Below are 25,920 nucleotides of genomic sequence, written 5' to 3' on the forward strand. Positions count from 1 at the left end.
AATTGTCAAACAATTTAAATCCACAAGAATTAGGCATATAGGCTATATATATAGTTGCCTCACTTCTCAGTCCAGGGTCAGATGTTCAGCAGCTTCAGCTTCAAAGAAATGGGAGAATTGGGGTCCTGACTTCTCTGTCAGTGTGAGTTGCTCCTGACTTCTGGGTTTCTTCATCTCTTCCTGCTCCACACAACCTTCTAAAGATCCAAGTTCTTTTCCATCTTTTGGATTCCAAGGATCATACCTCTCACTTCCAATACCTCCAGCTTTCGGACTTAACACACAACCTTTGAAGGATCTTCTACCTAAACAGACACCCTCCCCCATACTCATTTCCTTTTCTCATATGATTTTTAATATAAGTTTTAGACTATCTGGAATTTCTATTTCTCTCACTGTGGCCACTTTGACTTGCTTCAGAATCCACTTGTGACTATGCATGTCCTTCCCATCTTTGTCAATATAGGGACCTCTATAACAGGGTTCTCTTTGGTAAGGAAAAACAACAGTGACTTAAGAACAAAGAATTACATTCTAAAATCACTTCTACTCCTCATGCCAGAGGAGAATTTGTGATTTGATCTTTCAGATTTCTTTTCTAAGTTAACTCAGAATACGACATTTCTCCACTGTGACATGGCCATTCTGGTGGAATTTATTTTCATGAGGCCCCTTATTTTCAGGAGGCCTCTCTTGAGACGTGAGACTGCATGTGAAGTACATAAGCTAAGAATTTTAGAATGTTTATGTAAGAAACATCGGTTCACAGCATGTCTAATTCCCTCAGAGAACCTAGGCTCATAAACTTAAACTACCATGCTGCTGCTGCTAAGTCGCTTCAATCGCGTCCGACTCTGTGCAACCCCATAGACGGCAGCCCACCAGGCTCCCCTGTCCCTCGGATCCTCCAGGCAAGAATACTGGAGTGTGTTGCCATTTTCTTCTCCAATGCATGAAAGGGAAAAGGGAAAGTGAAGTGGCTATAAATGTCCAGAAATGACCATAACTCCTACTTGCTTTGACCTGACAGGAACATCACATTCAACGTCTTAATTTCCCATTCTAGTTTGCATTTAGATCAGAATTCAAAAGGAATTGCAAAACAGAACTTTACCCTGAATTTGGAGCATGAAGTAAGAAAAAAATTAAAATTAAGTTAAGCTTGTTTTTCCTCCATGATCTAGACCATATGTTTTTCAAAGACTGCAATGGATTTTGCAAAGACTACTTCATCCAGCACAACCAGATGTCCAAAGCAACAGATGTCCACATAAATAATAGAGCACAGTACAATGTTTGCCTTACAATGCACAAGGATAAGAAGCTCTCCAAACTTGTTGATTCCACCTCTATTCACGGTATTGGTTGCTCATTTTGACAGCAGGGAAATGGAAGCATTTGCTAAAATTATTCCACATACCTTTGGGTATGGAATATTTATTGTTCTAGGATATTGTTCATCACCATAATAGGAATAGGCAATAACTGGTATCTCTGTGTCATTAAATTCTGCATACGCCAAAAATTTTCCATTAGGAGACCACCAGAGAGCATATTTTGTAGCAAGCATTTCCTCTGAAAAATAAATACTAGCATATTATTATTAGTTACTGAGACGGCTTACTCAAAATAATTGTAAATACTTCAAAATACATTGTATATAGCCATTTACTAACTGAAATAATTTATTTAATGTGGATGTGATATATATCATGCTTTGGTTATCAAAAGATGAATAATCTGGGTATAGAGGAATAGTTTAACCTTATACCCTATATCAGACATCAATTAGTCTACTGGGGAATTGACATTAATCAGGAATGTATTTTTTAAAATAAAATCTCAACAATAATTAATTTTCCCGTTGGGAGGAGCTTCTTTACAGTCATCTAAAGTAGCCAAGACAAGGAAAACCATACTTATACTACTGAGCAACATAAATTTGAAAGTTAACTTTCTGTTCTGGGAATATTTTTAAAAAACAGTTAATTTAGTTATATATATATATATATATTTAACAAAGGCAAGGACTAGAAGACCTTTTAAAGTCCAGTTAAGTCCTGGATCCTACATGAGCTAAGAAAGAGAACAAAATTCATGGCAGCATTGAGAACTAAGAATATTTTCCTGCACAATAATATAGACAGCTCTTTAGTTTTGGATAAAAGGTTTATTTTTCAAGAAAAAATATACCTGAGAAAATATACTCACACTGCTTCTAAGGACCATATATTTCTTAGAATATAAATTATTACTACTGCTTTATAATGCTCATGAAAATAAATTCCACCAGTCTGATAACAAGATTCGTTCTTTCAGAATATGCACGTCCTGTTCATAACCTGATAACAGCTTTCAGAAATGCCACCCTCATCACAGTAACATACCACTCATTTAAATGTTACTAAATGCGTGTGATTATTTTCAATTAAAAGCCTAACCGCAGCAGAAGAAAAAGAATATGACGTACCTTCATAAACCCAGTCTGGGATACCATTAAATATTTTATTTTCTTTTCCATTATATGTTATTTGAAAAGGTGGGTCTTCTGGTCTTTGTTTCAAATAGATATTGTTTTGATAGACATATGCCTAGAAGTGGTGGTAAGTTAGTTAATAAGGAGAAATTTCATAAGAAACACAATAAAGTTTGCATATTTGTGTTAATTATTCACCTAATATTTTTTAAAAAGTGATAATCCAGATATGAAAAGACTCACAACTAAGATACCATTTTAACAGGTCAAAAAATACCAACCAACTCACATTAACATTATTTTTAACATATAAAAGTTATGATTTTAAAGTCTATATATTAAATAAAGAATAATGTCTGCTATTATATTAGTTGCTTTTATTAACTAAGTAAGTAATTGTGTATATTAACAGAAAGTCAAATAAATCTCTGAATATTAATAGCTAGCCAGATCTAATCTTTATTTAGAGTCCTTAAATAAGAGCTTGGACAAAATTTCATGTTGTCTGAAGCTAGTCTGGGAAACTTGTGAAAACCATATTTTTCCTGAGCTTTCTGGCACAACGCATTCTGGCTGAGTATAAGGATAAAGTTTTTGACTGCGATATTTAAAGAAGTCTATCCATGAGCTTGAGATTTTGCGGAATTCTCAGATGGGTTTCAATTTATCTAAACTCTTCCCATTTTTAACCACTTAAAATAGTCATAAATGTATTTTTTTCCAGGCAGGGAAATTTAACAAAGGCCAAAATCAAATGGCTCCTCTTTTATTTAAATGATTAAACACTTCTTTAATTTAAACACTTACTAATTTACTCCCAACAGGCGACCAGCATAAATACTGAATTGGACGAGGAAGCTCATTTCTTCTTATAAACTCCCTAGAAGAAAAGAAAGAAAGAAAGAAAAAAACAAATAAATGAATTTTGCTGTTCAGTGCAAATAATAGGTATAAAAAGAAAAAAAAATTTTTAAAATAAAAATAATGCATCATCATCTATGCTCCTGCAAACCTAATAGAAATAATGTGATATAACATGAGACAGAAGACCTGGGGATCTCAGTTTTCTGACCTTTTATACTGAGGTGAATGGATCAAATGTTTATAGACTAAGTGGAAATACCTCTAGAAATTATCTAATTGAATCTCCCTAGTCTTGTGAAAATAAACTTAAGATTAGAGAAATGATAGGACTTAAAAAAAATAATATTGCTGGTTCTTGGCAGACCCCTCATTAAACTCAAGTCTCTTAACCCTCAGAACTGTAAAATTTGTACACACCAGGCTGAAATGGTCGCTAAAGAGACTTCCAGCTCTGAAATTCTATAATTGTGCTAAAGTTTAATATGTACTCTTCCACATTTTCATTCACAACCCCCATCCCTGTGAATGCATATGCATTTCAAATTTTTGAAAATAAGATGCCATTTGACAATCTCCCCAGGGATCTGACTTGAAATCAGAAAAGGAAAGGAACATCTGATCTCAAGCTAAACTGAAAAACAGATCATATACTGGGCAGTATGCCTTAAGCTTGAAAGTCCTCCACCCATGGGGAAATTTCAAATATGCATGCTTGTGTGCTAAGTTGCTTTAGTCATGTCCGACTCTTTGTGACCCTATGGACTGTAGCCTGCCAGCCTCCATCTGTCCATGGGATTCTCCAGGCAAGAATACTGGAGTGGGTTGCCATGTTGTCCTTCAGGGGATATTCTCAACCCAAGGATCAAACCCACATCTCATATGTCTCCTGCATTGGCAGTCGGGTTCTTTCCCACGAGCGCCCCCTGAGAAACCCAATTTCAAATATACTGCTGCTGCTGCTGCTAAGTTGCTTCAGTCGTGTCCAACTCTGTGCAAATCTCATTTTGATGCTTCAAGTCACCCTGAAAATACTCAGTTGACTGACTTGCACCGTGGAGATTTTGTAGTTCTTCAGCAAGAATATGTTCAGACTTTTATAAGTGTTAGAGAGTCATAGGGTGTCTTGTTTAAATTTTGACTATTATCTTCTTGAAGATGAAATGAATAGTTTCATCAAGAATGCTTATGTGGAGATGCAAAACCGGACCTGCCTCCAAGGTATAATGTGAGGCATCTGAAGGATGACTCCTTGTTTGCCCCCTCCAAAAGCATCTCTCCAACCTGACGTAGGCTTGCTATTTCTATTTCTCCCATCATTTTAAAGTTTGGACACTTGTGAACACTTACAACACATGTTACCTTGATTTAACTTATTACATCACAAAGTATGATGCGGCCCAGCAGACATAAAGTATGTTGCAGCCTAGCAAACAATGAGGGAACACGGCACTGGACGGATCAGTTTTGACTGTAGAAAAAGTGAGGCCCACAGAGGAAGAATGTTGGTGTTGCAGTGGGAATCCTGATTGTAGAAGGCATTTTATGAGCACCAGGCCACTGGAATGTTCAGAACAGATCATCATAGGAGGGCAGAGGAAAAAGAATATCCCAGAAGAGAAGACATTTGCCCCAATTTACTGCTCTGCCTCAAATCTGTGTCCATGTTACCTTGACATCGTAACATTGCTTTAGGTTTCCATATCCCATGGAATCATCTATGCAATCATGCAGACAAGCTAAAAATCTCAGCCTACAGTCTCTTCATGACTGGCAAGCCACCACAGCAGCCACTGTCTGTTTTACAGTATGAGAGAAAATGGAGGACGGTTCTTTACAAAGGCTTTCATCTCTTCAGTTACCCTTCCCTTGCTTGAAACCAGAACTACCCTCATCTTCTCTAAGGTAGATTTTTTTAAATAAAATTTTCAGAGGGACATAGAAGACTTGGAATGAATGATATTCAGTCTTGCCTTGAATTTCAACAAATTTGTCATTCTTCACTCCTTAAATTATGGTGTATTTACTGGACCAAAAAACAATCTGGCAAATTAGATAGTTGTGCAGGAAAACAAACAAAACAGTGGTTTGATTAAATTCACTGCACAAAAGCTAAATATTTAAAATGCTTCTAGGCCATGAAGTTTATAGAGACCATGATTAAAATACTAGTATTGTCATCTTCTTTTGAAATGTTATTTAATTTGGTGAACCTCCACAGAGATAGGACTTGGAGAATTTTTAAATGATTAAAAGAAAAACAAGGAAATGATTAAAGCCTTGAGAAATTCTACTGAAAGGGTAAGGTTTCCATCTCACTAGTCTAAAGATTTTGATATAGGGTTACCACCTATAGGTTACCACCTATTTGTGTCTCCCTGTCATATGTCTGTCTTGCTTGAGCTCACTTGCGTCTGATCCTTTTCCACCCTTTGAACTGTAGCCCACCAGGCTCCTCTGCCCATAGGATTTTTCAGGTAAGAATACTGGAGTGGGTTGCCATTTCTCTACCCAGGGGGTCTTCCCTACCCAGGGACTGACTCCTTTGTCTCCCGCATTGCAGGCAGATTCTTTACCCAATGAGCCGCTGGGGAAACCCACATAAGAGTTGCTCAATAAACACTTCTTGACTTTGGCAACAATGTGGATACAGAGGAAAAGACTCAGAGTGTATTGGATGGATTTAGAGTTTACATGATATAGCAGATCCTATTTCTTAATTTGACAGTTTAAGAAGATCAGAGTTATTCTTTTCTGAAAGAAGTAGAAGGAATTTAAAAGAAGTAGAAAGATAGTTGTCTTTAAATTTTTGTGTTTTTACTGGACAAAAGGGGAAATAGACTGTAAGATTTTTAATACCTTTTCAAGCCATATAATTATTTTCCCTTTTATATAACAGCAAATAGGATATCACATTAAGATGAGTAACTAAACCAATTCATTGTCCATATTTAGAGTGATTTTTCTTAAGTGCAAATCTGATCATGTCATTTCCCATTTGAAACCATTCAATGATTCCCTATTGTCATCAGGATGAGAACTAAACTCTTCTTAATGGTTTCCTTATTATTATTTGGCGTGTGATTTCTGGCCTCAGTTCCTTCCCAACCTTACACCACCTCCTATCAGTAAGCATGCCCTCCTCCGGTTTCAACTCAACTGACCTACTTTGAATTTCCTGAACACTCTGTGCTCTCCCTTTCTCTTTAGGTCTTTCGTGTTGTTGCTTCTGTCAGAAATTCTCTCCCTCAGTCCTTTGCCTACCTACTCATTCTTTTAATTTTTTTTTAAGCTGTAAATATTTCAAAAAATTAAACACAGAGATACAGAAAACAATATAATAGATGATAATTTACTCATCTAAATTAAAAATATTGACATTTTACATTTAAAAACAATTAGCCTAATGTTAATTAAATTTAGGTTAAACGCTACATTTCCCTCCCTTTGCTTCCTTCCATTGAAGGAGCCCCTCTCCCCAACACCGTGTATCATTCCCATGCATTTTGGTACTTTTATAGATATGTTTACTTTCATAAATTAGAAATTTATAATTAGGTGTTCAAAAGTAGTAAAAACAAAACTATGTTTTGTATAAAAATGTAAGATATCAGTCAAATAAAAACAGGCGAATATTCCAAGGAAGTATTTCTTTGAATATCTCAAGTTGCATAGGTATATGTTTATTATAAGGACATAAGAAACTAAGATTAGAAATGAGATAACACAGTCAATCTCAAATTAGAGTCTGGAGGCTCTATACGAGATTGAAGTTGTGTTAATAAAAAGACATGACATTTTACCCGTTTGTAAGGTCGTAGATGTGATATGTTGCTGTGTAAGAGTATCTCCAAAGCTGTCAGGAAGAAAAGAGGCAAAGACAAATTATGATTCACAAGAGGTTCAGGTCAATAAGATCACTCAGTTCAAGGTTCAGAATTATAAAAGAACTGTTTTCACAAAGCACTAGGAAAGAGATGTTTCAATTCCAAATGAGTGTCATTTAAAGAGTTTTACTGTAGACTTCTGTGCTGCTCATCCAAATTCCAGAACTAATCTCAGCAGTGATTCAACCCTTACTCCATAAAAAGTATATCCAAAGACATTTCTTAATATAAAAATCTTTTCTCTAACATACTCTATTCTAAAAATTGTTCCCTATTTCTACTTAACCTTGATTGAAGTAAAATCACTACAATTTCCAAGTCCTGTAAGGATTACCCTGTACCTGAGTAATTATTATAATATCCTATAAAACTGGGTAAAGCTAATTTTATCCATCATATAGTTTTCTTGTAAAATGCTTGCTTTTTTTGAGCATAGTTTTTTTAAAATAATAGATATTGAAAAAATTAATTAAAAAGAAAAAAAAAAGAAAACTGCTCTTTTTTTCATTTTTTATCTGTACTGTTCAGTTCAGTTGCTCAGTCGTGTTTGACCCCATGGACTGCAGCACACCAGGCCTCCTTGGCCACCACCAACTCCTGGAGTTTACTCAAAGTCATGTCCATCGAGTCAGTGATACCATCCAACCATCTCATCCTCTGTTGTCCCCTTCTCCCCCTGCCTTCAATCTTTCCCAGCATCAGTGTCCTTTCAAATAAGTCAATTCTTCACATCAGCTGGCCAAAGTATTGGAGTTTCAGCTTCAGCATCAGTCCTTCCTATGACTATTCAGGACTGATTTCCTCCATGTCCAGTTCTAACTATTGCTTCCTGACATGCATCTGTACTGTAGTTAAGTGAACAAAGCAAGTATTATTTTGGATTTTATTTCTTAAAGGGCTTTCAACCTTTTGGCAAAGAAACTCCAGCATGTTGAAACATGTCTTTCTGAAGATTGCAGGTGGCCAAGACCTGGTCCAAGGGAAAATAACCAGCTGTTTGAACAATGAGGGAGGGGCAAGCTTGACTTTTCATTCTCTGCATTTAGGGAGTTTTGCATCTCAACTAAATTTGAAAAATGGCAGTTAAAAAAAGGTTCTTGATCTCAAAGTAATTATTAGAAGTTGAATTTGGTATAAATTCTTTGGCCAGTAAAAGTAGAAAAAAATAAGGTGATTATCTTCCCTCTACAACCTCATTCAGGAAGGGGAAATTAAGTAAGGCTAAACAGACCAGCTATGGATACTGCTACACTACACTAGGCTTTCAAAGACACAGATTAAACCGTGGTCTAACCACTGACTGTATATTATTGTGCTTGAGCAAGTGAGTTAAATAAGCTACATTGTGATAGTTCCATTTTCAATAATAATAAATATTTAAAAGGTTAAAATATGTGAGAATTGACTAATGATTTATGATGTCAAATAACATTTTTATGATGAATGTCAGTCCCCCCAAAATAAGTTTTTCCCTCAGGATGAAAGTAATTTTTAATACTTGATGATAACCAGACAAGAATGCCAAATTCTGAATTACTTGTGTGTTACCGTTATGCTTTAGGGATTCAACTAGAATTGCATTAATTTCTCAAATATTTAGAGATAAAGAGACTGTTGTTTCCTCTTTTATAGACCAGTCTGTGGGTTAATAGGAAATATAATCAGACAAATCCAAATTAAATCACCAATACCTTTGAATAATCACTTTCTAGATATGCAAATTGCCGATCAGGTGATAAACCATAATTTGAAGCATTCACACTTTTCTGAAATTATGAAGAAGTTGATTAGAATACAGAAAAAATAACAGAGCCATATACATTTATAGTTCAAAGAGAATATTATATCATTGATATACTCTCACATATACATTAAAAGTAATTTTTTAAAAGTTACATTAATACCTACCATATACAAAGAAATTTACTACACTTTAAGGGATGACAGTGTGATAAATAAGATACACTTTGTGGTTTCAAGAGGCTTATAATATTAAACTTGTAAATAAATAACTTTATAATTGAGAGTTTTATAAGAGAGAGGTAAATACAGTATTGTAAAAAATTTTGAGGAAAAAGTGATTAAATGCAAATGAGAAGATCATTTGTCGCCCAGAGAAGGAGAAATATCAGCCAAGCTTGACTAAAAGATTACTAGGCTATTGAGGGTAGAGAAAGTAGGAGGTCCGAGGGTCTAGGACAGAAGACCGTGTGCATATGTACCATAGGATAGTCACTGAGCACTTACTGAGCACTGTTCTAAGCACTTTCAAATGTCCTTTATTTAATCCTTGATTTAATTCTTGTCCTAACCCAAAGTGGTATTATCATTCCTACTCCACAGAAGACGAATCTGAGGCACAATGAGGATGGTAGAATGTGGAACCCCCAAGGCCCCATAACTAGTAAATGAGAGCGAGAATCTGAACTCAATTTGCCTGGCCAGAAGGACTGAGTTTGTACCTCTTATCTCACGGGATACTAGTTCTACAGAGGAAGAAAAATGCTAGTAATTGAGGAGGCAAGGATAGTAACCTAGGGTGACTAGAAGAGAGAATTGGAGGATAACTATGGTGGGAGACACCTGAGAAGGCAAGTTGGGTCCAGATCAGGTGCTCCGAGTTTGAACTCTCTTCCTTGGTCAGTGAAGAGCTGGCAGAGGTTTTTGAGGAGGAAGATGATGGTGGATACATACCATGGTGGTATTACTCAAAATGGTATATGATTCTCCTGTTTCAATATTATAAAATACTACATTATTATCTGTAGATTGATGAAGATATTCTTGTCCTTTAAACAAGAAGGAAAACAAAACTTGAAATGATCTCCCTCGCAAGAAATACATTTATAACAAAGAACACCTCTCTTATTTTATAGACAATTTTTTTCCTCTCTGTCCAGTATACATTGCTTTGTCAAATTTAAAATAAGTTGGAAAAAAACCCAATAAGTTGACGGTGGAAGATAGGAAAGGATGCTTTCCTCTACTTTATACAAAAATGCTGTATTTGCCAGTAGAAGCTTTATTTTACCAGTTCAGGGTGATTAGGAATAAACTTGGATTTTCTCTGCATTATAAGGAGAATAAACTAGTTAAAATGGCATGTTTCTTTTGCAAATATATATATATATATATATATATATATATACACACACACATTCCATTTAGGCTGTTTTTGCTTAGTTTAAAGCCTATTTATATGCATGTTATTTTCTAAAACAAAAACATTCAATTTTTAGTGGCATTTTGGATATAAATTATAATGTATGCAATTTAGTTTCTTTTACCATTTGTTTGATTAGATACATTTAACAACACATTATTTTGAAAAACTATATGCAAATATCAATTTTATGGCCCTTAAAGGCTTTGTCTTTAGGGTAGGATTTGTTCATTTCTTAGATTATCTAGATTAACAATGGAATTTCTCTTTGTAAAATTCTCATGACCTCTTTTAAATAGGTGGTTATTTCCCATTCTGAAAAGCTATAGCCTATGCTCAGCTTATTCTAACAATGCATTCTCAGATTTTACTGTTCCGCTAAAACTACTACTGGCATCATTATTAGTGAGCAAATACTGTCTAAGTAGTTCTGTCAAAAATGCTTTGGTGGCCACTTGACTTATCTAAATAATTGCTCTTTTAATCCATTTCAACTAAGGTGGCTTTTGTTCCAACAGAGATGTGCTGGCACTAAAAACACTAAAATCACACATTTAAAAAAATATAAAAAATAATTCACTTACCTGAAATCCAATTTGGAAAAAATGTTTTATAAGAAAATGTCCCATTTAAAATATCCTTCAGTGTAAGTGCTCGTGTTGTACTGTCCTCAGAGTTGTGAACTTTGGGGAAGGAGGAAACATATCATTACTTAAAAGAAGATTAATAACTCAGATATCTCTCAGATACTAGATGCAGAAAAGATCTGCCATTGCTAAACCCTTGTGTTTTGTGTGTTTGCTCAGATGCTCAGTCATGACCTACTCTTTGTGACCCTATGGACTGTAGCCCACTAGGCTTCTCTGTCCATGGGATTCTCCTGACAAGAGAGAACCTGCTGTAGTAAGTTGCCATTTCTTCCTTCAGGGGATCTTCCTGACCCCGGGATTGAACCCACATCTCATGTCTCCTGCACTGGCAGGCAGATTCTTTACCACCAGCACCATTAACTCCTATCCTAATGACTATGAGTATTATTTCCTTTTTTATAGAGAGGCTAACGAGGCTTAGAGAAGTAGTTTGATTGCCTGAAAGGAACATGTTGTAGGAAAAACTTGAGAAGTGTGAAGGAGACTATGCTGAGCCGCAGGCATATTATTCTTCAGGCAGTTCTCTGAAGAACTTTCAGAGATTTTTAATAAGGAAGGTGAATTGAGGCTCCAACAGCTCTAGGTCTTACAAAACTGAGATCGCAGACCATGCATGCTTAGTTGCTTCAGTCGTGTCTGACTCTGGAGACCCCATGGACTGTAGCCCACCAGGCTTCTCTGTCATGGGGTTCTCAAAACAAGAATACTGGGTAGCATTGCATTTTCTCCTCCAGGGGATCTTCCCAACCCAGGGATTGGCTCCACATCTCTGGCAGCTCCTGCATTGCAGGTGGATTTTTTACCACTGAGCCACAGGGGAAGCCCATGCACAGTTGACTAAAACTTCAGTCTTTTAAGCAGTTCTTTGTAGTTCCTCACACATGCTTGACTTCGATTTCTATTGCCTTATAAATGATGTATTTTAGCATCCCAATTCATCAGGCGACATCAGCCAGAATCCTTACCTTCAGATATCTCAAGAGAGACATTAATGAATGCAGATAATTTCTTATCCTGGCTTGAGATTTCTATAAAGACAAAGTGGACCAGAAGAAAAGAAAACCACAGCATCTATACAATAACCTTGGAAACTCCAAGAGTAGAGGTTTTCCATGTAATAACTAACTTAAAGTAGTTCGCAAACCACAAGCAAAACTCAGGTGTATTTGAACCCTCCAAGACAATTATATGTTTCAAATGTGATTTCCATTCTCAGACCAAATTCATTGTCAGTCAATGAGTCAGTTCAGTCGCTCAGTCGTGTCTGACTCTTTGCAACCCCTTGAATCGCAGCTCGCCAGGCCTCCCTGTCCATCACCATCTCCCGGAGTTCACTCAAACTCACGTCCATCGAGTCAGTGATGCCATCCAGCCATCTCATCCTCTGTCGTCCCCTTCTCCTCCTGCCCCCAATCCCTCCCAGCATCAGAGTCTTTTCCAATGAGTCAACTCTTCGCATGAGGTGGCCAAAGTCCTGGAGTTTCAGCTTTAGCATCATTCCCTCCAAAGAAATCCCAGGGCTGATCTCCTTCAGAATGGACTGGCTGGATCTCCTTGCAGTCCAAGGGACTCTCAAGAGTCTTCTCCAACACCACAGTTCAAAAGCATCAATTCTTCAGCGCTCAGCCTTCTTCACTGTCCAACTCTCACATCCATACATGACCACTGGAAAAACCACAGCCTTGACTAGACGGACCTTATTCGGCAAAGTAATATCTCTGCTTTTGAATATGCTATCTAGGTTGGTCATAACTTTTCTTCCAAGGAGTAAGTGTCTTTTAATTTCATGGCTGCAATCACCATCTGCAGTGATTTTGGAGCCCAAAAAGATAAAGTCTGACACTATTTCCACTGTTTCCCCATCTATTTCCCATGAAGTGGTAGGACCAGATGCCATGATCTTCGTTTTCTGAATGTTGAGCTTTGAGCCAACTTTTTCACTCTCCTCTTTCACTTTCATCAAGAGGCTTTTTAGTTCCTCTTCACTTTTTGCCATAAGGGTGGTGTCATCTGCATATCTGAGGTTATTGATATTTCTCCCTGCAATCTCGACTCCAGCTTGTGCTTCTTCCAGCCCAGCGTTTCTCATGATGTACTCTGTCATTGTAGAGCCTGGCAACGGTTTGCTACACCAGAAACTGTGGTGACCAACTTCCAATCCTTCTTCACATCCATATTCCTATTCTCCATTTCTCCTACCTTACACCTTCTCCAGACCATCACTTATAGAATCAAAACGGAGGAAAGTGTCCTATACTCTGAATAAGATATACAAATCTGGTATTTGCTCATGTAAAAATAAAGCTGTCAAATATGAGCTTTAACTTTATCTTCCTGCTAAACTCTTCCACAACTTTCCAAGACTCTCAAGATAAAGAACAAAACCATTAGTCTGGACGATAGGCCCTAGCTGATCTGGGATGATCTATCTCTCCAGCCCTTTCTTGCCCTTCTCTCACTACCTCTAGATTCCAAACATGCTGGACTTTCTGTTCCTCAAATATTTACTTCTTTCTCTAGAGCCGTTGCACTTCTTTTCACCCTCTCCCTTCTCCTTATAACTTATTTTTAGCCCTTTGTGCTTAATATAAGAGGCACTTCCTCTAGCAAGCCCTTCCTGACCCCCTGGTTTATGTCTGGTTCCCTTGTTATACAGTACCATAGGTCAGGTTCCCCTTTCAAAGAACATTTGTCTTGGTTTGTTATCTTGTATGCATTTGAGTGATTATTTTAGTCACATTTCGTTACCTCCCACTGTATTCTCAAAAGAGTCATGTAAGGCCAGGGACCATGTCTAGTTTTGTTTACCACCATATCCCTAGGGTCTAGAACATAGTAGGCATTTAATAAATACTTGTTGAATAAGTGAATACATGAAATGAAGGATTGATGGGTGGATGGATGACATTTGTGCCCTCTTCTTGACAGAATGTTTCTACTACCAATTTCCTATACTGGGTAAGACAATCTCTGGCATCACAGCTTGCTCACCTATAATGTAAAGGACTGGACTAGAAAATGTTGATAATACCTTCCAGGTCTACCACTTTAAATTTTGGAATTTGAGAAAAAACATGCTTTATTAACTATACAATCACATAAGTGAACTGCCATATGATAAGGTCCAAGGGACCAACTGGATAACAGCATTTTCGGAGGTTTTAACTGATCCACACTGAAGTAAGTACGCTTCAACTTTTTATTAGGACCGTGAGTTATCTTCATTTACTAAACATTATCCTGGTAGCTAGAAGAACATGAGTGACTGATGAACCCCTTTGCAACCAGACACTAAATACTTCATGAATGAAATTAGATTATTCTAATAATCACATTTGTACAGGTACTTTGCATCCTAAGTAAAGTTCTACATGCTATACAATTATTTGTAATGAAAGTACTTCTGATTAATTAAATGATCTTGTACAAAATTCATACCACTGATTTGGTAATTCCCATTCAATGAATAAAATACCGTTTTACTACAATAGCATTAGTATAATTGCTAAATATTTTGATTTGATTTTATTTAACTTTCAAGAATAAATTGCAATCTGTTTCTAAATAGGCAAGGGAAAATTCTAGTACTATTTACAGTGGAAATTATTTTCTTCTGAGATATATTTAATTTGTGTCTTCACAATACTGAACTTACAGATGGAAAAAATTTACCTTAGTGAATCCTTGTATTATGAATACCAAGAAAACTTACATAATCACTTTAAAAAAACTTTTTTAGTTACTAATTCAATAAATTAATATAATCTTGGTGACATCTTTTTTTCTAGCATGAATAATGCTTTGATTATGGCTAATGACTTATATAATAGATTTTCCTATTTAAGTATCCTTGAATATAATTTTCCTTACTTGCAATTAGGTTTAATTGAGAAATTCTTAGCTATAATTAGTCTTCATTTTTGTAGAAGGTTAAATTAAGTGAGCTAATTGAAGTGAAACATTTAACTCTATGCTTGGCAGTCAACAAATATTAGCTTTTGTTATTGTCGTAGCTCATCATATTCTTGAAATAAATATTTTTGAACTGTGTTTCCCAAACTAATTTGGCCACTGAGATTTTTAAAAATATCTACTAAAATCACAGCGAGGAGGGCATGACAATCCACTCCACTATTCTTGCCTGGAGAATCTCATGGACAGAGGAGACCAGTGGGCTACCTATAGTCCATGGGGTCGCAAAAAATTGAATGCAACTGAGTAACTAAGCACAAACACACAAAATCACAATATAGTGTTGCAGTCCTTTAATGGACCAGAGCCTGGTGGTCCAGAGTCAACGATAAGAAACCAAAAGAGAGAAAGAGGCTAGTATTTCCTGGGTTAGGCAGAAAACCAATAAAGCCCTAGGACAGGGCTTGTACCAGTCACGGAGGCACAGGGCATCCTCTCAAAGAGGTCTTGAAAGCCCGGGCAGGAAAGTGAGTTAGGCAGGTTTCTACGCTCCAGAGAATTAGCCAGAGGGAGAGAGAGAAAGAATGACATGGGGACCCAAGTCTCTAGTGGAATAAGGGTATTTTATTAGCAGAAATGCAGGCTTATATATATTTAGTAAAATGATTACTCAGCCATTACAAAGGATGAAATCCCATCAATTGTAACAAAATGGATAGTCTAATACATACAAGGTCGCTGACACTGAAAAGAGTCATTGAAGGGAGCCACTGAGAGGAATCCAGGCAGGTACCCTTTCCCATGATCTCAGTCCTGAGAACTGTGTGCAGCTCCACTTGTTCCCGGAATAGGAACTGATAAGGAACAGAGAATCCTTGAGAAATGGCACACAAAGGAAAAAAAGTGCAACATATTGGATTCCTTAAAGTTGAACATCCCCTGACAATATAGGAAATGCAGTTTCATATTAAACAATTAGTATATAAAGGTTAATTTTTATTCTAAAGTAATGGAATTCATCAGTTATACTTGGAACATCTTGGAACATAGGGTTATAACTGAAATAGTCCAATCATGATCGTAAGTACAGTTAGTACTAATATCACACATATGGATAAATAAATTTATTAAAAAACAAGAATTTCAAATTATTTTAAAATTCCTACTCATTTTCCTTTGTTTAACATTAACAATCATACTGATTCTTATCAGATTTCTCAAGAAGATTTCAAGGTTTAGTTATTTACTCTTTGTAACCTCTAATTTAGATTATCCAGGAAAGTTATGTGAGAGTAAGGGTATATGTCATATTACTTCTCAGCCGGTCATTTATTTTAAATGGATGCATAGTAGCTATGCAACTGTGGTATGAGAAGACTCTTCAGAGTCCCAAGGAGATCCAATCAGTCATTCCTAAAGGAAATCAGTCCTGAATATTCATGGGAAGGACTGATGCTGAAGCTGAAACCCCAATACTTTGGCCACCTGATGCGAAGAACTGACTCATTGGAAAAGAATCTGATGCTGGGAAAGATTGAAGGCTGGAGGAGAAGGGGACAACAGAGGATGAGATGGTTGGATGGCATCACTGACTCGATGGACATGAGTTTGAGTAAGCTCCAGGAGTAGTTGGTGATGGACCAGGAAGCCTGGCATGCTGCAGTCCATGGGGTCACAAAGAGTCAGACACAACTGAGCGACTGAACTGAACTGATAGTAGCTATAAACGCTAATGATCTAAAGAACTTAACATATGTCACATTGACTCAATATCTATGAAACAATTTAAATATGCATTAATTATACTGCTAATTATCATAATGATAATAGCTCCACCAGCACCCAGGAAGAGATAAGATGTTATACTGAACACATCAAGAGGAGCCAGCTGTATTTATCTAGAAATAGGGTTTGTGGCACTGCTTTGGGATAGGTGATTACTCCTGACTTTGCATGGGGTGTAACCAGAGGTCGAAAGGTGTCAGCCTGTCCTGGAGTCAGGCTGATTCTACTGAATCAGATGGGGGAAAATTTACATTAAGCATTCTTTTCTTCCTGCTTAAAATGACCACACATTCATAATAGAAGAGAGTAATATACCTGCTCTAAGATGATGGATTGGGTCACATATTAAGAGTTATAAAACATGTATTTAGAATTTCCAATCTAATCTCTGGTTCTTTGTACCAGCTAGGACCATGCTTGGTGTATAGTGGAAGAATAATAAATATTTGTCAAATGAAAAAATAAATTAACTGTACAGATTTTATTTTAGGTGTTTTTTTTTTTTTACTAATCCTCCTCCAAAGATATACCTGCCCTTACTCTTTGCCATCCTGTCCATGTTGTAAATTTCATATATAAACTCTTCTACCTGGACATCATTTTAAAATATATCAAAATTTTGTCCTTGGAGTTAGCTGGAGCACTTGTTTGAAAACCAGATTCCTAGTTCTTATCTCAAATCTACTGATTCAGAATTGGGGAGAAAGCCCTGATTTTCATTTTTGTTCAAGCCCCACTGGTAAGTCTTCTTCAAAGAATCCAAATTTAGTGATTTCACTGAATCTACTTGGTTCAGTGTTCTCCTGTGCCTATCAGTTGAATTTCTCACTGCCTATGAACTCCTGGTAGGTGGCTAGATCTGGCCTGCATAGCAATTTACATCTCACAGACAGACTCCCCACAGCTAATGTTGATCATGGCTTTCAAGGAATGTTCAGTCTCCTAATGTTTCTGTCTCTATTCAGTACTCTTGCTCATTGCCAGATGGATTCTTCTTTAGGTACATTCCCTCTGCTGACTTTTAAGGAATAGAGAAAGGGCAAGGGGACTGATCTTGCCATAGCTTATATTTAAACAAGATAACAGGGAAACCAATGATAGGGGAAGGAGCCATTGTTTTCTAGTGTTTTGAATATGTGTGTGTGTGTGTGTGTTTGTATGTGTAAGTCAGTATAAAATGCATCACTATGGCATCAATCACACTAAACATGTTCTAGTCACCTAAAAAATTGAATACGTGGCTTTTCATTACTTTTTCTAAATAATGTTTTAATACTGAATTATAATCTCTTGATTATTTTGAAAGTTTAGTTTTGCCATCTGAAATTTTTAAACTCAAAGTATTTGAACAGAAGTAGAAATGAATTCTGAGAACATATCTTTCTTCCACTGGTAACTGACACTCGCTTAACACTTAATTCCTGATAGCGCCCTTAGAGTCAATTTGGCTCATCTTTACAGTTACTCATACACTGCTTAAACACTCTAATTAACAATAATTATTTGCATTTTCAACTTATTAAAACAAAGATGGGAATTATTTCAATTATGAAGCCAAGAAATTACAATTCACAGAAATAATTCACAAGTAATGATTCACTATTTTCCTAATTCTTTCTTAAAATTTTATATTTATTCTTTATTAGGATTCTATTTCTGTCATTTAATTTTCTAGTCTTGAAAAACTGGCAATAACTGTCAGAGCAGAGACATCAGATGTCAGTTCTAATATTTATCACAAACTAAATGAGAAAACATGGTTTATTAAGTGGGCTCATGAATGGCTGGTAGGTCTTTTTGTTCTCACTTTCATACTGATTTTGAAACTGATGCTTATGAGGCCATCTCAGCAGAGTGACATGGGCTTCCAGGCACACTAAATCTGTCTCTCTGCTTGCTCTACAATGATACTGTCCTCAATAGGCAATATGTCCAGCCATCTCATCAGGTCATGTTTATTTCTGGAGTGAGCACCATAGGAGTAAATGCTAGAAATAAAAGGGTGGGGAATAAACTATTTAAAACTAATATTATATTTGCACAAAGGCTGACAACTTTGAAGAAATGGCACTGTGGTAGCTTTAGACCAGTAACAAAAAGTGTTACTAAGCTCTGTGTATAGGGCACTCTACATGTATAGTCCTATGAAACACTCACAGCAAGTCTCTGATATATAAGTACTGTTATCAACACCATTTTGAAGATTAGAAAATGGAAATTAAGAGAGTTAAAATAACTTGCTAATATATAACAGAGCTGGGGTTTAAATCCAGCTCCATCTGATTTTAGAGACTAGGTGCTTTACCATTACCTTTTGATTTAAAGTTAATGCACACTGTAATAAAACAACAGCAAAACAAAACAAACACAAAAATCAAACAACACACAAGGGGAGGGAGGATAATTATACCTCAAAATGAACATTAAGAGAAAATGAGACAATTTGATCTTCATCAAATATTAGCAAAGAGGTTGCTATAAAGCTTTTAATGTCTCCCTGAAGAATGTAGTAGCTCTTGGTTTTGAAAGAATATTTCAAGGTTCTCTCTGTAGATAACACTAAACAATATAAATTATTCAAAGGAATTGTCAGGTTTTTAAAAGTTCATTTTGTGTATTATGTTATTGTTGTGTTATGTTAAATGGGGCTTCCCCCCCACCCCCGATCTCTAGAGCAGAAAGGGGCTTCCCAAGTGGCTCAGTGGTAAAGAATCTACCTACCAATGCAGGAGATATAAGAGATGAGGGTCCAATCCCTGGGTCAGGAACATCCCCTGGAGAAGGGCATGGCAACCTATTCTAGAATTCTTCCTTAGAGAATCCCACAGTCAGAGGAACCTGGCAGGCCATAGTCCATAGGGTCGCAGAGCTGGACACAACTGAAGTGACTGAGAACACAGGCATGCACCATGTTCTTATGCTTTGTGTTGACCATACCCTGTGATCTTTCCTACTTTCCGTGCCTGCTAAATCGCCTCAGTCGTGGGAGACTCTTTGCAATGCTATGGACTGTAGCTCACCAGGCTCCTCTCTCTGTGGGATTCTCTGGACATAAGTACTGGAGTGGGTTGCCATGCCATCCTAAAGGGGATCTTCCCAACCCCAGGAATCGAACCTTCGTCTCTTAAGTCTCCTCCATTGGCAGGTGAGTTCTTTATCACTAGCGCCACATGGTGTTAAATGACAAATGTTTTGGTGACCCTGAAGATGCAAGTAAACCTGGTCTATATTTGAAGGCCCACTCGGTCTCCTTTGCCAGCTCATCTTCCTCTAATCTCTGTTTTAAATTGTGATGTAATTTTTATTGAATTTACTTGGATTTCTTCTTTGAATCCTAGCTGATATTTCCACTTGTGTATTTCACAACCACTTCAAAACCAGTATGTCTAAAGCTCCGAAAAACAGGAATTCCATCCTGCTGCTCCAGATTTCTCCAAGTCAGTGGCACTATCATCCACTTCATTGTTCAATTTAAATACCTGTGAGTTATCTTTGCCTTCCCTCTTTGCTCACCACCTTTGTCTAGCATCCAGGTCTGACAATTCTATGTCCAAAATCTCTCTCTACCCTCTCTATTTCTACTGCAACCTCCAAGGCCAAGCTATGTCTCACTAGGTAGGCTGTAATGGATATCTGTTTGCTACACCTGCAATTTCATTTCTAGTATTTCATTGCAGGTTTTTTTTTTTTTTTTTTGGTTTTTATTGTTTGTTTGTTTGTTTTGGCCACATCTCTTGGCACCCAAGATCTTAATTCTCTGGGATCAAACCCGGGCCCCCTGCAGTGAAAGCCCACATTCTTAACCACTGGATCGCCAAGGAAATCCCTTCACTGTGAATTTGATTTATATTTTTCTAATGACTAATGGTGTTGAGTCTCTTTTCATAAGCTTATTGGTTACTTTCATATCTTCTTTCCAGTAGTTATGTATGGACATGAGAGTAGGACCATAAGGAAGGTTGAGCCCTGAAGAACTGATGATTTTGAACTGTGATGCTAGAGAAGACTCTTGAGAGTCCCTTGGACAGCAAGGAGATCAAACCAGTCAATTGTAAAGGAAATCAACTCTGAATATTCATGGGGAGGACTGACGCTGAAGCTGAAGCTCCAATACTTTGGCCACCTGATGGGAAGAGCCAACTCATTGGAAAAGACCCTAATGCTGGAAAAGAAAGAGGGCAGGAGAAGAAGAGGGTGACAGAATGAGATAGTTGGATGGTTCACTGACTCAATGAACATGAGTTTGAACAAACCCCAGGAGATAGGGAAGCCTGGCATGCTGAGTCCATGGGGTCACAAAGAGACACGGCTTAGTGACTCAGCAACAAGCACAATATCTTCTTTAGGGGATATGTCTGTCCTTTGGCTTCCCGGATGCTGTGGGCTTCCCTAATGACTCAGTGGGTAAAGAATCTGCCTGCAGTGCAGGCAGATTCATTCTTTCATTTCAAGATAGCTAAGAATACACAGAAGAACTGTACAAAAAAGATCTTCACGACCCAGATAATCACGATGGTGTGATCACTAATCTAGAGCCAGACATCCTGGAATGTGAAGTCAAGTGGGCCTTAGAAAGCATCACTACGAACAAAGCTAGAGGAGGTGATGGAATTCCAGTTGAGCTGTTTCAAATCCTGGAAGATGATGCTGTGAAAGTGTTGCACTCAATATGCCAGCAAATTTGGAAAACTCAGCAGTGGCCACAGGACTGGAAAAAGTCAGTTTTCATTCCAATTCCAAAGAAAGGCAATGCCAAAGAATGCTCAAACTACTGCACAATTGCACTCATCGCACATACTAGTAAAGTAATGCTCAAAATTCTCCAAGCCAGGCTTCAGCAACACATGAACCGTGAACTCCCTGATGTTCAAGCTGGTTTTCGAAAAGGCAGAGGACCCAGAGATCAAATTGCCAACGTCCACTGGATCATCAAAAAAGCAAGAGAGTTCCAGAAAAACATCGATTTCTGCTTTATTGACTATGCCAAAGCCTTTGACTGTGTGGATCACAATAAACTGTGGAAAATTCTGAAAGAGATGGGAATACCAGACCACCTAACCTGCCTCTTGAGAAATCTGTATGCAGATCAGGAAGCAACAGTTAGAACTGGACATGGAACAACAGACTGGTTCCAGATAGGAAAAGGAGTACATCAAGGCTGTATATTGTCACCCTGCTTATTTAACTTATATGCAGAGTACATCATGAGAAACGCTGGACTGGAAGAAACACAAGCTGGAATCAAGATTGCTGGGAGAAATATCAATAACCTCAGGTATGCAGATGACACCACCCTTATGGCAGAAAGTGAAGAGGAGCTAAAAAGCCTCTTGATGAAAGTGAAAGAGGAGAGTGAAAAAGTTGGCTTAAAGCTCAACATTCAGAAAATGAAGATCATGGCAACTGGTCCCATCATTTCATGGGAAATAGATGGGGAAACAGTGGAAACAGTGTCAGAATTTATTTTTCTGGGCTCCAAAATCACTGCAGATGGTGACTGCAGCCACGAAATTAAAAGACGCTTACTCCTTGGAAGAAAAGTTATGACCAACCTAGATAGTATATTCAAAAGCAGAGACATTACTTTGCCGAATAAGGTCCGTCTAGTCAAGGCTATGGTTTTTCCAGTGGTCATGTATGGATGTGAGAGTTGGACTGTGAAGAATGCTGAGCGCCGAAGAATTGATGCTTTTGAACTGTGGTGTTGGAGAAGACTCTTGAGAGTCCCTTGGACTGCAAGGAGATCCAACCAGTCCAATCCAGATCAACCCTGGGATTTCTTTGGAAGGAATAATGCTGAAGCTGAAGCTCCAGTACTTTGGCCATTTCATGCGAAGAGTTGACTCATTGGAAAAGACTCTGATGCTGGGAGGGATTGGGGGCAGGAGGAGAAGGGGACGACCGAGGATGAGACGGCTGGATGGCATCACGGACTCGATGGATGTGAGTCTGAGTGAACTCCAGGAGATGGTGATGGACAGGGAGGCCTGGCGTGCTGCGATTCATGGGGTTGCAAAGTGTTGGACATGACTGAGCGACTGAACTGAACTGACTCTGGATCCCTTGTATTTCCATGTGAATTTTGGAATCATGTTATAAATTTCTGCAGAAAGTATTATCTAGGATTTGGATAGTGGTCATATTTAGTTTGCAGACATATTGGAGAATATTGCCATCTTTAAAATGCTGTTTTTTGATCTATAAATATAGGATTTATTTTCATTTATTTATATCTTTTTGTATTATTTATTGCTAATGTATAGGAAAACAATTGATTTATATATATTAATCTTGTGTTTTGCAAATTTACTCAACTTGCTTGTTAGTTCCATTATTTTTTAGTGAATTCCTTAGGATTTTCCATAAACAAGATCATGTCATCTGTAAACAGAGATAGTTTTACTTCTTCCTTCCCAATCTGGATACTTTTTCTTTCTTTCTTTATCTAATTGCCCTGGATACAACTGCTAAAAAGTGAAAGTGAAAGTCTCTCAGTCATGTCCGACTCTTTGCGATTCCATGGACTATACAGTCCACGGAATTCTCCAGGCCAGAGTACTGGAATAGAGAGCCTTTTCCTTCTCCAGGGGATCTTCCCAACCCAGGGATCAAAACCAGGTCTCCCACATTGCAAGTGGATTCTTTACCAGCTGAGCCACAAGGGAAGCCCATACAACTGTCAATAAGACATTTAATAGAAACAAGAACTAACATGCTATCTTATTCTTGATCTTAGGGGAAGAGCACTGACTTTCACCAGTGTGATATTAACTCTGATTTTTTTTTTTTTTTGTGGATGCCCTTTATTAGATAGAGGAACCTCCTCCTATTTCCAGTCTGCTGAGTGTTTCAATAATGAAAGGGGGATGTATTTTGTTAAATCCTTTTTCTGTATCTATTGAAATCACCATATTTTTTTTGTCTCTTTTTCTAATAATATAACTCATTATAGTAATTGATTTTGGATGTTAAACCTTATACTCTTGGAATAAATCTCACTTGATCTTGGTGAATAACCCTTTTTACACATTACTGGATTTGGCTTGCTAGTAGTATGATGAGGATCTTTCCATTTATATTCATAATAAATATTGTTCTGTAACTACTATTGGTCTGTAACTTCTTTACTTGTAAAGAAGTATGGTTTTGGTATAATAGCATCTGGCCTTAAAGATGAATTGATAAGTGTTCTATTTTTTATTTTGAAAGAGTTTATGAAGGGTTGGTAATAATTCTTCTTAAAATATTCTCTAGAGTTTACCAGAGAAGTCAACTGGGCTTGGGGTTTTCTTTGTGGGAAATTTTAAAATCATTTAAACAATTTTCTCAGTTGTTATAATTCTATTCAGGTTTTATGTTTACTGTTGAGTGAATTGTGGTAGTTTTTATCTTTATAGAAATTTGTTCTTTTCATCTAGGTTGTCTGATTATTTTTTTGACATACAGTCTTTCTAACCTGTTCCTTTAAGGAGTGCTATCGCATCAGTTTTTCTACCAAGTATTAAAATCATAATCTATTGGAGAAAATTTTAATTTAGATATGAAGCAACTCTATTTGTTTATTATTCACAGAGATAAAGGTTAATAAGGATTGTAAGCTATTCCATTTTTACTACATAATTTTTGTTAATTCACAAGGATACTGAAATTAAAAGTAAGTTCTTTTGCTTTACATAAAATAAGCAATAAGTAAATAAAAGACTCATTAATATTGATTATCCCATGGAAATATTATTTTAATTTACCCTAGCATGTTCCTAGATTTTAAGGCTCAGTTTGATTGTCTCTTGTTGTTAAAAAACCTTTAGCCTTGATTCCATATTTCCTGTTAGAGCTTTAGAACCTGTTTTTTTCAAGGTGTATGTATGACTATAAATTCTTGTGTAAGTTGTAACACAATTCACTTTGGAAATCAGAGACAGGTAAACTCCTCTGCAATATGGGAATCATCCAAAAACTTGGATTGTTTTTAAATTATTTAGAATTTGGCAAAACTGATAAATAATTTGCCAAGATTCATCCTCTGTGATTTTAAAATCCAAGAGCAAAGTAGAGAAATATAATCTGCAAGGCTGATATATTTATACTCAACTCAAAAACTCTTTTAGGTCCATGAACTTTCTAAATCTTTTCCTCAGCCCTTTAGACTTCCCCATATTTCCTCCAAAAGAACAGCGAATAAATAAGCTTAAAACTCTTAAGATGTTTGAGGGAGTCTGTTTCACAGTTCTGAATGTTGATACTGGGAAAATTTTAAGCCTTAAAAACAAATTCACATCTCCTTTGATGATAATTTGGTCTCATATATATCTTACTTTACAAAAAATGATTGTTGAGATTATAGTGCTAGTAATAGTTACAATAATAGTAATAATAACAATGGATTTCTGCTGAAAATATAGGCATTCTAAATGATACTTGTCTTTATAAAATATTGATCCACATTCTGTCTAAATCATCTGTGAATCAGATTATCTTCTGAAATAATTATATAAGGTTATTAGTTACCTAAGAAATCACTATACAGTTTATAAATGTGTATTATACTCATAAGTCTATATGTATATACATATTTTCCCTTGTTCATTGGTTACATAATTTTGGCCGCACAGGTTGAACTTCCCAAATACTTGCCTACATCAGAGACTTTGTATCTGCATTTCCCTCTGCAGTGAGGATCTAGCCTCCAGTTTGCATCCTTCCTGCCCTTTAGGTCTTGGCTCAAATATCGTTTCAGAGAAGCCTTCCCTAGCCACTTTTGTTATGAACTGAATTTTGTCCCCTCAAAATACATAAATTGAATCTCCAATCCTCAGTGGAACTGTATTTGGAAATAGGTGCTTTAACAAAGTAATTACGATTACACAAGAACACATGCAGTTAAGTCACTTCAGTTGTGTCTGACTCCGTGCGACCCCATAGATGGCAGCCCATCAGGCTCCCCCGTCCCTGGGTTTCTCCAGACAAGAGTACTGGAGTGGGTTGCCATTTCCTTCTCCAATCAAGAACACATAGCGGAGCCCTAATCTGATGAAGCTAGTGGTGTCGTTACTGAAAGAGGAAGAGATACCAGGAGTGCACATGCACAGAGAAAAAGTCATGTGAGGACAAAGCAGTAAGGCATTCATCTACAAGCCAAGGAGAGAAGCCCCCAGAAAAACTAAACCCAGTTACCCCTTGATCTGA

General features: G+C 37.0%; 1 protein-coding gene across 3 annotated transcripts in view; it reads right to left on the minus strand.

Moving 5' to 3' along the window:
• The window catches only part of LOC120854855 (fibroblast activation protein alpha), a 75,744-nt gene that overhangs the window by 45,139 nt on the left and 4,685 nt on the right, over positions 1-25,920 (minus strand). For all 3 annotated transcript variants that reach the window (XR_005719087.1, XM_040229238.1, XM_040229239.1), the window contains 7 exons: positions 10,972-11,070; positions 9,919-10,013; positions 8,916-8,990; positions 7,141-7,193; positions 3,284-3,356; positions 2,471-2,591; positions 1,421-1,575 (listed from right to left, as the gene is read on the minus strand). Coding sequence is in view for 2 of the 3 variants with exons in the window: in XM_040229238.1 (XP_040085172.1) it covers positions 1,421-1,575; positions 2,471-2,591; positions 3,284-3,356; positions 7,141-7,193; positions 8,916-8,990; positions 9,919-10,013; positions 10,972-11,070 (671 nt within the window). In the remaining variant the exon portion in view is untranslated. The remainder of the gene's footprint in view (positions 1-1,420; positions 1,576-2,470; positions 2,592-3,283; positions 3,357-7,140; positions 7,194-8,915; positions 8,991-9,918; positions 10,014-10,971; positions 11,071-25,920) is intronic.

This window comes from Oryx dammah, unplaced genomic scaffold, assembly GCF_014754425.2.
Source record: "Oryx dammah isolate SB20612 unplaced genomic scaffold, SCBI_Odam_1.1 HiC_scaffold_27, whole genome shotgun sequence".
NCBI lineage: Eukaryota > Metazoa > Chordata > Mammalia > Artiodactyla > Bovidae > Oryx > Oryx dammah.